This window comes from Jaculus jaculus, chromosome 1, assembly GCF_020740685.1.
Source record: "Jaculus jaculus isolate mJacJac1 chromosome 1, mJacJac1.mat.Y.cur, whole genome shotgun sequence".
Classification (NCBI taxonomy): domain Eukaryota; kingdom Metazoa; phylum Chordata; class Mammalia; order Rodentia; family Dipodidae; genus Jaculus; species Jaculus jaculus.
This window is the reverse complement of record NC_059102.1, coordinates 284,877,052-284,891,877: the sequence shown is the minus strand read 5'-3', so window position 1 is coordinate 284,891,877 and position 14,826 is coordinate 284,877,052. Positions and strand designations below refer to the sequence as shown.

General features: G+C 35.2%; 2 protein-coding genes across 2 annotated transcripts in view; one reads left to right on the top strand and one right to left on the bottom strand.

The window, feature by feature from the left end:
* Cdc73 (cell division cycle 73) overlaps positions 1-14,826 on the top strand; it is a 141,405-nt gene that overhangs the window by 70,135 nt on the left and 56,444 nt on the right. The window lies entirely within an intron of this gene.
* Positions 2,958-9,933, bottom strand: B3galt2 (beta-1,3-galactosyltransferase 2). Its single transcript, XM_004659521.2, has 2 exons — positions 9,350-9,933; positions 2,958-5,257 (listed from the first exon to the last, which is right to left on the bottom strand). Exon 2 carries the CDS (start codon positions 5,122-5,124, stop codon positions 3,856-3,858), a length of 1,269 nt encoding a protein of 422 aa, XP_004659578.1. The 5' UTR covers positions 5,125-5,257; positions 9,350-9,933; the 3' UTR covers positions 2,958-3,855.

The following is a 14,826-nucleotide window of genomic DNA, read 5'->3' as shown; positions in this document are numbered from 1 at the left end:
TGGCTTATCATTTTACTAGAAATCAGCAGGAAATATAATGGGTAAATTGTGGTGCCATATTTTATACTTCAAAAGAAACACCCTTTTTAAAAAGATTTATTTTTATTTGTTTATTTATAAGAGCGAGAGAGAGGGAGAAGGATAGAAGGGAGAAAATGGTTGCACCAGGGCCTCTAGCAACTGCAAACGAACTCCAGACATGTGTGCCACCATATGCATCTGGGTTACGTGGGACCTGGAGAGTTGAACCTGGGTCGTTAGGCTTTGCATGCATGTGCTTTAATTGCTAAGCTATCTCTCCAACCCAGAAACACATTTAAAAAATTATCCATTTATTGGAGGGAGAGAAATAGGCAGATGGAGAGAATGAACACATCATGGCTTCTAGCCTCTGCAAAGGAACTCCAGATAAGTGTGTCACCTTTTGCAGCTGGCTTATGTGGGTACTGGTCTATTGAACCTAAGTCCTTACACTTTGTAGGCAAGTGCCTTAACTGGTAAGCCATCTCTTCATCCCAAAAAACACCCTTTAAAATTGCTAAATGCCACTTGCCTACTATTTACAGATGTACCTGAGGGTTAAAAGCATAAGACAAGCCAGTATATATGCTTTTCAAAGATACTGGTTACCATTCACCAACTTCTAAAAAGGAGAAAAAAATGAAAGTGCCTATGAAGGAACAGAAAATGGGAGAACAAACCATTTTGCTTAGGTTTGTAGATTATTTGCAGCTGTCCTGGGTGAAATGTTAGAAGAACAGTGTTAAGAGCATGATCTTTGAAATTAAAACCTTTACTACTTTTGTGAACTTACATATTTAACCTCTTATATCAATCTTTTCTGTCTTTTACTGCTAGGATTAGAAGTAATATATGTAAAGTAACAGAGTGCCAGCTACACTGCTTTCACAATCAGTAAACAGTTCATGCTGCTGTTACTGTTATTTATTTTCCCTTGGAAGTAGATCTACCTAAGGTTCCAGTTGAGAATATATGTGATTGTGCTATATACCCAATAGAGATTAGGGAAAGTCTGAAATATTTAGTTAGTATAGAATTTCATTACTTCTTTTTATAGTCCAAACTATTATTTTAAGTACTGTAAAAGTTTCAGTATATTCATTTTCTAAAATATCTACTAACACTTTGAGCTTAAAGATTACATAGTTGTTGGGCTAGAGAGATGGCTTAGCAGCTAAGTGCTTGCCTGTGAAGCCTAAGGACTCCGGTTTGAGGCTCAATTCCCAGGACCCACGTAAGCCATATGCACAAGGTGGCACATGCATCCTTAGTTTGTTTGCAGTGGCTGGAGGCCTTGGTGCGCTTATGCTCTACCTCTTTCTTGCTCTGTCACTTTCAAAAAAAAAAATAGATTACATAGTTGTCCCTATAATGTTTCCTTTATCCCAAGCAATTATTGTCATTAGTATTTTAAAGACATACTACACTGAATGTGCCATTGTATCTAAAATACTATTCTTATATATACAAAAGTCTCATAGTACTGGGGTAAAGATGTCACAACTAACAATTGATGAGGTATTTCAATAGCAGCTTATTTTGCTTATTATTATAAAATGTGAAAATAAATATTTTAAGTCTTGTATTTTTTATTTTAAATATTTTTATTTATTTGAGAGTGGGAAAGAGGCAGAGAGAGAGAATGGGCACACCAGGGCTTCCAGCCACTGCAAATGAACTCAGATGCATGTGTCACCTTGTATATCTATCTTATGTAGGTATTGGGGAATCGAACCAAGGTCCTTTGGTTTTTCAAGCAAGTGCCTTAACTGCTAAGCCATCTTTCCAGCCCAAATTTTGTAATTTTAAAAGTTAAGGCCTTGCTACTTAACCCAAGTTGACCTTGAAAACTCATTTCTCCTGCCTCAGCTTTTCAAGTGGTATACCTAGACATTACTAAGAAACTTCACTGGTTTAATCCCCTCTGAGGGCTCAGAATGTCATCAGATTATCATCCGTTTTCAAAGCATTCATGAAGAATATTACAGTAATTTTAAATTTATACCTGATATAAGAATTTAAATGTCCGTTAAGAATTTCATAAGCTAAACCTGCATTTTCATAGAAGAAACGCTAATTTTAAGACTGTACACTGTTATAAGTGGCACTTTATAAACCAGTACATGTAAGCTCACAAACACATGCCTTTTTCTTTTTAAGCTTCTGAAGTATAAATCAGGGTACATTACTCGTCACAGACAGAAAGGTTGTCTCCATCTTTCATTACCTCTGAATTGATGTCATCCCCAGGGGTGTGAATTACTTAGGAGTGCTGGTCATATGCACATTCATTGAAAAATTGCCTTTCATCAAGAGCTGGTGGGTGTTTACATAGCTCTTCTTTCATATTTGTTGAGGTAGAATAGAATGCTTAGGGTACTGATCTGAAAATGGTAGATATAAATAGAACATATGCCATAACAAATATTTTAACTTTTTTGTGATTCTAGTAATTTACCCTTTCATCATAGAAGCAGAGATGAAAATAATTTTTTATTATAGTAGTGATATGAATCATTCTGACTTAAAGATTAAAAGTCTGTATTCATATGGTATAAAAAAACTATTTTGAAGTTAATGAATTTCTGTTCCTTGATTTTAAAATTCATTAGTGGGCCCAAGCAAATTATTGTGCACATACTTGTATAACACTCAGCAAAGGACTTTTTTTTTTAAAACCTTTTTTATTTAAATCTTGATAAAAGTGCATTGAATACATTGTTCATTCTAAAATCAAATGTTCACCAAACATTTGTAACTTTCCCCACCCCTCTCTGTTTTTAATTGGTGATGCAGAATATTTGTCATCTACCAAATTAAAAACTATAGGTTTGTAAACTTGGTACTTAAAGAAGTAAGTGGCACAAAATGATGAAGTATTGGCATGTATATATCGACTGTCAGGAAATAAACTTCCTTGATGTTGCAGTCTTTTATCTTTTTTTTTTCCCAACACACCATCTTTATGCTTTTAAGTGCCTGCAATTAGAGAAACATAATTGAGGTTTACAGATAGATTTGATGTCAGGAATAGCTGAAGGTTCATGGAGGCACTCTTCAAGAATGCAGTATTTCATCTCATTGCACAACTCATTGAAACATTAGCTTGTCCCTTAATACCAACAAGGAAACAAAACTTTTCTACTTTGAAACCATTAATCCATTTTATAAAAACTTGAGCCTGAGACACAAAAATTTTCACATTTGTCACATGTTAAAATAATTTCCCTCCACATATGAACGTTAATAAAATAACATGATGCTTAATTATTTTTATAAGTAAATGTGTAGAGGAGAACCACACTGATGAACTTTATGAGTGAGTTTATGGAGCAACTTCATTGAATCTTATTGCATGGAGTATAAATTTCTAGAACCCTTGAGTCAGGTCAGAAAGTTTGTCCTTTGCACAATTACAAAGTTTCTTTATAGTTGATAGTACTGTCTTATTTACAGTTAATTATACAGTGAAAAGTCAATCTAAAATAAAAAGTCATGTATGTGACTGTCGCTATTTCTTAAAATTTATGTTGAAAATGTATGCTAATACACTTTATTGGCCCCTAACAGAAAACTTGAATCATTTATGTATGCATGCTTATTATTGCATGTTAATACAGAGAATCCTTCATACAGTATTTAAATGCATTTTTGGGATACATTTTTTTTGTCATAATATTGTAAAAATTACCTTCAGAAATTAAAAAAATACCTTTGGAATTATGTGATGAGCTTTAACTAAAACTTGTCTTGTGGATGTAATCAGTTTTTTTTAAACTATACATGCTTTTAGCAATATTTACAGATTGCACACTTGAACAAAAATAGTCTTTTTTAGTGTAGTTTACGGTGACGGTACTTGCCTGTCTTTTCCTTTGCTGTGTTGGCACAGGCGTTGTGCTTATTCTGTTGTAAATGGTTCCAGTATCTTACCAGTTCACTAGGCTGGAACTGATGAGAGGTAATTAGGTGGCTGTATTTACAGCTTGAATAAGAAACTCGCCAGTGATTGAACACAAACTCATTGGGAGGGGGCACAGGATCAATTCTCAACTTGGCAAGACAGATCCCTACGTACACATCTTCCAAGTGCAAACGACGGATACCTAAAGAAACTTTAAATATTTTTTCTGCCAGATCTCCAGAGAAAACATAACCAGTTCCAGAGCAGAAGACAGGGTAACGCTCACTTGGGTAGAGATCTGGTGGCATGTACCACTTGCTATCTTTGTTTCGATTGGGTGCATATCCTCTCATTAGATATCCTGTAAAGTAGTTATGTCTAGGAGGAAGGTCTGGCTTCAGTAACTTGTGTATTAAATATTCAGTATTGACAAACATGTCACTGTCAGTTTTCATAACATAAGGAATATGTGGACAGTATGTTGCCACCCAGTTCATACCCATTAGTGTTTTAATGGTCAAATTATAATATGTATCTAAGTATTCCTGTTGGATTATATCATGGTATTTTCTGCTTTCTTTTAGTATTGCACGTTGAAGGTAGTCATTTAGTTTAATACTTATGCCCAATAAAAAAATCCGTGTGATTTGGATGCCAGGTGCTAGACTTTCATTGCCCCAGGTTTTCCGAATAGCTCTTCTAGCTTCAGTTTGTCCAGGTTCTGCAGCGATTAGTAATATTAAAAATGGACTTTTATCCTGGCATTTTTCAGGCTCATTGATAATATACTTGAAATGGTAAGAATTTGGATGCCTAGTACCTTTTTCATTGTAAATACTTCCGTTGGCACTGAGTGTGTTCTCCAGTCCTGTAACTCCTTGTGGTGATAGGTCTGTGTTACTAGAGTTAATTGCTGTTTGAGGCCTCAGAGTCTGAGGAACTGTTTCTTTCCAAATGTTCCGAAGGGAGCTGTGATTTGTCTCACTTTTTGTAGAACGAAATCCTCGGAAAGTATAAGTCACAGGATTTTCTTTGAATCCAGCCCTCCCTGGCAGCCAGTCATGATGATTGAAAAATAGAAACATAGCAAAAAGAAACACTAGAGAAAGTACACCAATAAGATGGGTCCGGAACAGAGACCTCTTAGCATTCCAGGTCATCTTTGCAAAGCAGCAGTGTCTTCTCCTCCACTGAAGCATGTTGTAAATAATTCTATTCCGTAGTGATACAATATATACAAGTGGCCAAAAATACTCCTGTCGTCTCCTGAGTCAATACTGTTCTTTGGTCATCATTTTCTAATTCATTCACGTTGTGTCCCTCACCATCATCCTATAAAGATGAAGCATAATAGTTTACACAATGCTAAGTCTTACAAATTGTCTTAAATACTCTGGACTCTAATAAAATTAAGATGAATAGGTTATTTTATTGGATAAACAAAGTATGTAATGTTACCTTTTGACCACATCATTTGACAACAGGATTATTTTTTTGTAGCACATTGGGCACTTTAAAGATAAAGTGATGGGTTAGTTTAAAGTTGCATACCTATGGATGAAAAAAATGTCACTAAATTTCTGACAAAGACTGTACCAAGGCCTTGAGAACAGATACACAATTGATTGGCATTAATTAAAATTGATTTGACTTATCTATAGTGTTACGGGTCACAGCCAGTGGCTTTTTTTTCAAAGTGGTTGTGTATCAGTTGTGGGACAGACAGTGCCAGGTTGATTATGGCAGAGTTCTGTTAGTCACAGTGCAGTGCTTGGCATGTTTCCATTGGCCCCGACTGTGTTGAGAAAGTCAGTGAGAAGATGCACCTGTCAAAATTAATTTTCAGGGTTCAGTAACTTCTGTGAAAGATTTTTAGACAGTAATAAATGATTAACATTCTCAAATACTCTGCTGATTTTAACCTTGCGCCTCACATGGGAAGTATTCAGAAGATCTTTGTCCTTCTTTATTTGTGGCAAAGGGCTATCATGTAAGTTTTGAACAGTTTGTCTAGACTTCCTATAACATGTGGGCAGTAGATTTCAGGTTTCGCAGTATTGAAATATTTTGAGTTGTTATGTAATGTGCATGTAGAGAACAGTTAAATTTTTCATCTTCTAGTAGCTAATGCTTAAGGCTGTAGATTTTTAAAAGTTATGTCAATGCAGGAGGTTCAGGGTACCATATACTGAAAGCTGGTTGTTTTTACAAAGGTTGCATAGCACTAAATTGTCCATGCTATTGGTTTTTTTTTTTTTTTTTTTTCTGTCCTCTTTGATTTTCTGTACCAAGTGTGGGAATTATAGAAGTAGTTGGAATTCCAAAGATGAGAAGCAAACTTTTGGGAGAGGGAGACTAATGAATATATAGTTTTGGTTTTTTAATTGTTTGTTGAAAATTATTTCGTTAAGAAAAGGAAAATTAACAAATTTAATAGGGACATATTAGCTTATTTGAAATTGTATATAAATGCATGTGCTTATTTAGCCAGTGATACTTGACTCATGTTTGATAACAGATTGGTTTAACTGTGACAGGAAATGGGTTGTAGGTAGTAATAGAATTTACATGCAAATCTCCTAAAACTGACTAATTGTAGAGTAAAATTCACACCTAAATGTTAATACTTGAAAATAATGATTGGAAAAGGTTAGGTGTGTCTGAATGGGAGTGCTATTCTAGTAGCAGCCACTAGAGGGAGCAAGTAGGAGGGAATTTGACCGAATCTCCAATGTGTGATAGGGCAAGCACCAGGGTTTGATAAATCATTCCTGATTTCTGAAATTATGTAGTACTTTTAGCAATTATTAACATTGTTCAAAGGTAAAAGGAATTTATTAAAGTTAATGTATATAATAATTATTGTTTTTCAAGTTTAGGATTTTAAAATCTATTTTCCTATTTACATGATTTTAAAATTGTACATTACTACAGTATGGACTAAAGCTGTTCATTATATTGCCATAACATTGTTTTTCTACGATATTAGTTGAAAATTATGAAGCTGCAGGTTTTTATTTAAAAACTCATATTTGTTTCTACTTGTAAAATAGTTGGCCATTCTGTTTAAACCAGGAAACAATTGTTAAGCTTTTATTAGAAAGTTACATATTTGGTAGATACTAATGACCTCCCCCATCATATGAAGAGATTGATAGGTATAAGGGCTATGTGTAGAAATGTGAAAGAAAGAAAAAAAGTTTATTTAATAGTTTCAAGTGTTCTGAATAAAAATGCAACAGTGTTTGTTAATAAAAATTCTTAGGATATGGCTGAGATTCAGTCATTTAGCTGTTTTATAAGTGTAAACTTAAGGCTTAAGAAACAATAAGTTATAAGTCAGATACAACAGAACTGAAGAAGAATAAAAGTAAGTAGTGTAATAATAACTTACATTGTTTTATGAAGATAATATACCTGAAGTGACTTTTCTGAAGTGCTATAATGTTATAGAAAACAAATAAGTGATTTTATATTGTAATCCACTGTTAAGCACATAATATATGGTTTATAATATGTGTAGATGTGTATCTTAATTTAAGTTTCACAATAGTTTCATGTTTGTAAATATTAACATAGGGAGGTTTGAAATTCATATACAGATATACCTATTTGATAATCCTCTTGATATATGAAACTCATGTATTTAGTCTTAAAAAATTCTTTGTTAAAAGTTTCTCAAATATTATACTTTACTGTTACAAAAAGTAAAGTTGATATAACTATTTCTTTATTAAATGGTGAAATTATTTTCTAGTCAATCAATGCTTGTTGTATTTCAGTTCTTAAAAAAATGTACCAGACAAGAAAGTTAAATATTTTGGCAAGTAATTTTATGTTTTTAGAATACAGATAGCTTTGATTTTTGTCTTACATTTTTGATGATATTTTCAACTTTTTATATCTTAAAGATTGAAATTCATAAGGATAATGTAACTATAAAATGTGGTATGCTTCATGCACAGTTCTTACTTGACTTTTAAAAGTTTTGGTATATATTAGTTAATTCAAATAGTTCTAGATTTAAGTGATACTTTGATTTTGAAAAAAAAAAAACCTGAACTTTGTTTTGAAATGTGTAACATGTAAGACTTCTTAATTGTAGTGATAAGTGTACCAAGAAGGACTTAATTTTTCAAACAATTTTTTTTTTTGTGTACGACTACCTGATTTTAGTCATCATCAGGTTAAAATTCATAGTTGTAATTAAGAATTGATTTTGACATAAAAATAGGGTCTGATAAACTTGTTTAATCTAAATTTTAGAATATAGTGCCTAAGATGTATCTTAAAATTAATATTTTGTAATTATTTATCTTAGGCTAGTAGGATATGAAACTGGAGGGGAATGAAGATCTTGATAGGCTTGTATAATTTTTGGAGTAATTTTGAGTTACTGATTCCTGAGTTTCTATTCTAGCAATGATTTTTTTTTTTACTAAAAGTTTATTTCAGTCCTATACATACACATTAGTGATAGTAGTTCCTTACTATTTATTAATATAGTCCAGAAGCCTATTAGTGTTTTTCTATGTGTGTGCGTATATATTTACATACACATGAACACATAGATACTCTGTATAGCCTTGTATTGCTGTTAATGGATACTTTCATATCTATTTTCATGCTATGTTTTTAATTTCACTTTTAAAGTGATCTCTAGGATCTTAAGATTTGTTCATTTAGAATCTTATTTTTAATAAGATTATTATTAAACAGCAACTCTTGATATCTCTTTGATTAAAGTTGTAACATGTGACTCTGCTGTTGTGGTGATAATGCTGTGCATAAACTCACAGTACCTTATATGATCCTATGCTTATGTTTTACTTTTGGTATCCTTTTGTATCTCAGTAGTACTTATAGTTTGTGACATACTCCTAGACTGAGTTTATTGTTTGTATATGGGGAGGTAGATATTATAGGGTAGATAAAATTGCTATGACTTCTTAAGATTTTGTCTTAAAAGGACTTTGCAAAACACTTGGTAGTAATAAGATCATACTTGATGCCATTTAATGTAATTTCACTGCATTGTCTCTTGCTAGCCATTTTAAAGATTGCACTTTGATTTACTTGATAAGGATTCTTTGACCTAATTTGTTCAAGAATTACTGTTTTCTATAAGGGGCTGCATGCCTTTTTTTCCCCTTAGTTCAATTTATCAGAGAATTTTTTCAGTACATCTAGTTACAATTTTTTTCTCTTCATATGTAATCCAGAATTACTCTAAGCTACACATTTAGCTGAATAAACCATGATAGCTTGTCTTCTAAAGACAATATTAATATATTATTTAGAAACCTTTTCATAGTTTCAAGGGCAGTGAACTGTATAAACTTGTTCATCAAATATTAGTGCTGCAGGGCTATAAAATAGTAACACATTTAAAGGAATATCATATAACACGAGATATCGACATACCTTTCTTGGTCAGGCCATTTATGTGGAGAGGATTATGCCCATTGGAAATACTTTTGGCACGCCATCACTTCAGCAAAAAAGATGCTATCGAACATGCGCACATCCCCCAACAGTCTGCCTTCTCTGATTGCTTCTCACAGTATCCAAAGTGTCCATCTGTCTGTGTGTCTTTGAGTTATATAGGTCCTAGTCTTCTGAGATTTTTCTGTTCTTTCTTTTTCGTTAAACAAAAGAGCTGTAGTTGTCCGTTGTATTTGGAGCACTGTTGACTCTTTCCGACAGTTGATGCATTGAAGCACTTTACATCTGCTGTTTTCCTGGCTGGACAATGCAGTGCTGTGTTCTCTTCTCAGTATCCATATTTCTAGTAAGAGCACTGGGTTGCAATGTAAAGCAGCAGAGCTGGAATCTCGTGTTTCGGCTGTACTGGAAAAGAATAGATTCTGCCTCTCTCTTTCCTCTTTGTTGTTGCCTGGCAACTGCAGGAAGGATTATTCTGAGTAGTGTTACTGGGGTTTTGGTCTGTAATATGAAATCCGCGGCTCCTCAGCTGCTGCACAGGCAGGCAGCAGTTTAAATGTGGGCTTGACAGATGCTCTCTCTGACAGAGCAGAATTTAACGTCATTGCTTGGCCGAGTCCCACGTGATTGTTTGCATTCATTTTGACTAGAAATCTTAAGGTAGGGAAAAGCTTAGAAATTTTGCTTCTGTGTGATAAATTATGTATTTATTTTCAGTACAAATGCAGTAATGAGTGAATAATAAAGTGAAATGATTATGAAATGGTTATAATTTTTTAACATATTTCTTAATAAACAGGCTTTCCAAATACTTTCTCTGTTAGATGGTGTTTTTTTAAAACAAGCTTTTGTAGAACGTAAGTAATATAACCCTTTCATTAACCCTTTCATATATCCTTAATAGTATAAAGTTTTTTTTAATTGCTCTGATTTTGCTAATGTCCAGTTAAAGCTCATTCTATTTTTTACCTATAACTTAGGTTTTTTTTCTATTTTCTGCAGGTGATATAAATCAGGTGCCTTGAATTACTTTCCTGTGATATGATATAGGCCACATTTTACAGTTTCAGTGTTCTTGAAAACAGTGAACTTTATTTATATTTTTCTTGGGGAGCGGGGGTGGTTTCAAGGTAGGGTTTCATTATAATCCAGGGTTGCCTCAAACTCACGGTGATCCTCTTCTCTTATCTCTGCCTCTTGAGTGCTGGGATGAAAGGTGTGCACCACCATGCCTGGCCAGTGAACTTTATTTTTTATCATCTTAATGTCATTATTGTTTTAAAAATATTGTTTTATTTAAAATTATATATGTTGAGCTCAATAAAATGGGATACAGTGCATTCATACAGATTTGGTTAGTGATGGTTGTGCACCTCTTGGTTGGTTGTATTCATTTTGACTAAAAACTCAAGGTAGGGAAAAGCTTAGATTTACTTCTGTGTGATAAATTATATACACACATATAGTACAGATGTAATGATGATCTAGAATTTGGTGCTTTGAATTAATTATGTTTACTTAGTATTTCAGGATGGCTTAGTAAATTGCCATCAGATTTTGTAAGCACCAGATACTCTGAAAAGCCTTCTGCTGTCGTTAGTCTGCTGAGCACTTGGGCATTGTTTTTTCTACAAAAGCACTGGGGCAGGGCTTTTATTTTTCTTGTTTTTAATACTTTTAATTATCAATTTTTCCTGTGATAGTCTAGGAACATTAATACCTATAAATTTATAATTTTTAATCTTATGCTTTATATTTTAGAAATTTATGGCTTTATAGCTTGTGTCCTACATAGTTTTTTCTTTTATTTCATGGTTTTTTAAAAAATTAATTATTTGAGAGAAAGAGGCAGATAGTCTGTAAACAAACTCCACACACATGCACTACCATGTGCATCTGGCTTACATGGGCACTGGGGAATTGAACCTGGTCCTTAGGTTTTAGGCAAGCGCCTTAAATACTAAGCCACTTCTCCAACCCATAGTCGTCCTTCCTTTCTCCCCCCCTCTTCTTCCCTTCCCCCTTCTTCCTTCCCTTCCCCCCTTCTCCATTTTACCCCTTCTTTCCTTCTTCCTCTTTCCCCCTCCTCCTTCCCTCCCTCCTTTTTTTGCTTCCTCCTTTCTTTCTTTATTTCTTTTTGAGGTAGGTCTTGCTCTAACCCAGGCTAACCTGAAATTCACTATATAGTCTCAGGATGGCCTTGAACTCATGGCAATCCTCCTACCTCTGCCTCTTTAGTGCTGGGATTAAAGGTGTGAGCCACCGTACCTGGATTTTCTTATATTTTTAAATTCTCCTGATACTTTTGAGTTTTATTGGTGAACTATGCTTTGTATTTTTAGGTACCCCATTCCTTTGTTTCTTTGGTGAGTGTTTATGACTTTCCATAAAGTATTAGAAGGAACACTAAAAATGATGGGAGAGAGAAGACACTAAGTGGGAAACCTCAGGCCTAGAGCTTAGACTTTCCTTAGGTCAATTTTGACTAGTCCTTGTATCCCCATCTATAGTCCTTACTACTTTTTTTGTTGAAATTAATTAGAGACAAGTTAGGTAAGAGAAAGTTTAATCACCCTATTTATTATCCAGAAGTGGATAATTATAATCAGAAGTGGACTTGTGTACATCAGTATTGGACAGTGATTCTTTACTAGTGGTATGATTTATTCAGTTATTTATTCTTTTTTATAAATTAGGTGGTACGCTAAGCACTTGAACTGCTTTGTAAATGAATTTTATCTTTTATGACAATTTTGTAATTGTAATACCTATTTTAAAGATGAAGAACCAGTGCCTGGAATTGTTAAATAATCAACCCAGCTAATTAATGCAAAAGAGGTCTCCTTGAGAATTTGGAAGAAAGAGTGAGTTCTTTAAGAAAAATAATGAATTTTGCTAAAAATGTTTTATTTATATCTTTATTAGAAGGGGGCCAGCTAGAGGAAAAGAGAATGGGGTGCAACAGGGCCTCTAGCCACTGGAAATGAACTCCAGATACATGTACTACCTTGTGCATCTGGCTTATGTGGGTACTGGGGAATCAAACCTGGGTCCTTAGGCTTTGTAGGCAAGTGCCTTAACCTGTAAGCCATCTCCAGCTCCCCAAATAAATTCTTATAATACTTAAACATTATACCATATGAATGGTCCAGAAATTTGAGATTTCTTTTTTTCCAACACTGCCATAGTATCTCAGAAATCATTAATAGAATAAAGAATGTTTGTATTTTCACTTTTCTTTTTTGGTGGGGGGGTCGTTGAGGTAGGGTGTCGCTGTAGCCCAGGTTGACCTGGAATTCACTATGTAGTTTCCCGGTAGCCTTGAACTCAATGCAATCCTACTGCCTCTGCCTCCTGAGTGCTGGTATTATTAAAGATGTGTGCCACATGTCCAGGCCATTTTCACTTTTCAATAAATACATATTGACTGGGTCTGGGCAGATGATTCCAGCAATTACAGGTGTGTGTTTGTAAAGTCTGCCAGCCTGGGTTTAATCTTTTAGTGACCCTCTTTAAGCTGAGTGCAAAAGTGGAACAAGAATATGGTGTTCATTTGCAGTAGCAAGAGGCCTTGGTACACCAACTCCTCCTACACAGGAACAATAAAGTACTTCGTAAGTAACAGCTATAAACTAATATTTACATTTGGGAATATGAGAATGACTTAATATGCTTCCTGCTGTGCCTTCAGGTAAAGATAAAGTAATTGTTTTTACTAGTTCCTCTCCCTTACCCCAAGGTTGGGTCCCTCATGTTATAGTCAAGCACTCTCCTACTGAACTATATCCCTAGCAGTATATATTTTTTATTTTTTTTTATTTTATATATTTTTTTTTTATTAGTTTTCTATTCAGCAGATACAGGCAGTTTGGTACCATTATTAGGCTCATCCATGACTTACCCCCTCCCCAATGGCCCCTCCTTGTTGATGTATATGGGTCGTGCATTGTGGAGTTAGCCCACAGTTATTGGTACCATGAATGTCTCTGCATATCATGACCCAACATTTGGCTCTGACATACTTTCGGCCCCCTCTTCTGCAAAATTTCCCTGAGCCATGTTGGGTTCATTTTTGGTCTGCTTAAGTGATGAGGTGTTGGGGGCCTCTGAGGCTCTGGCTATCTGACTTGGTAGGAGTTGATTTTTCTCTGTGTTGGTCTCCTTCCCCCTTGTGCTGGTATCTGGTTCATCAGGAAAACAGCACCTTTGCTTGTTTTGCCAATTTTCCTTAGTTTCAGTTGGGACCTTTTTGAGGTATGATGTGGTGGCTCCCTCCTTAGGATGTGTATCTATCTGAAAAAGAGAAGCAGATTCTCCAACGGAGAGTAAGTTAGCACCAGGACAAATGAGATAACCCTTACTTTTTTGGTAGAGAGTTTAATAGGTGTAGGCCCTCTTGTACCCCATGATTGATGGTAGCTTGATATTGGAGAGTGGGCTATGTTTGGATATGGTTCTGACTTGTTTCCCAGCTCCAGCTATGGGTCCTGGACCACTGAGGGATCAGTTAGCCAAATCAAGAGCAGTTGGTTCCCCACCATGGCTGTGTGCCACTATTGCACTTGTGTGGGCATCACAACAGGTTATTTGTTGCTAAGTAGGTTAGACCATGAGTTGCTTGGACAGATATTGGCCGTTTCCCCCAGTCACCCATGTGGCACCTTCTGGCACTAGACACGCTGACTGTCTGGGGACTGACTCTCTCCTGGCCTCCAGCCATGCCGTTCCATTTTCTGTGTCAGCTGCATATGGAGTCTTCAGCAGTAGGGTCTTACCACTGACCTTTGGTAGGTCATCAAGTACTCTGACAGAAGTCTGTCATTCTTTTAGGAAACCTTGTAGGTCTCTCTGATCAAAAGCTCATTGTGGATGATACCCCCATGCTGGTACTGGGAGTTACAGGTCAGTGCCCACTAAGAAAATGAGGAAAAAGATAACTAATATACAAGAGTTAGGGAGGGGGTGGGGGAGAGGGTCTGCCTTTAGGAAGTAGAATTTTATGGTACCATTGCTGTTTGAATCTAGATTTGTGTTTCCCACCCCTTTAATGCCCTCCCTTCCCTCCCCATCCAAGGAAGTAATTTCCATGATGTAGGAATGGAAAAAGACTTCCTGAACAAAACCTCAGTAGCTCATGATCTTAAACAGTTACTCAACTAATGGGATCACATGAAGCTGAAGAGTTTCTTTATAGACAAGCATACAATAAGCAAAGCCAATAGATTACCCACAGAATGGGAGAAAATATTTGCTGGTTATTCAACTGACAGAGGCCTCATCTCTAGAATCTACAAAGAACTCAAAAATCTAAACAGTAAAAAGTAAAACACCCCACTCACAAAATTGGGTAAAGAGCTGAACAGGCAGTTCACAAAGGAAGAAATACAAATGGCAAACACACACTTAAGAAAATATTCATCATCCCTAATCATCAGAGAAATGCAAATTAAAACAAT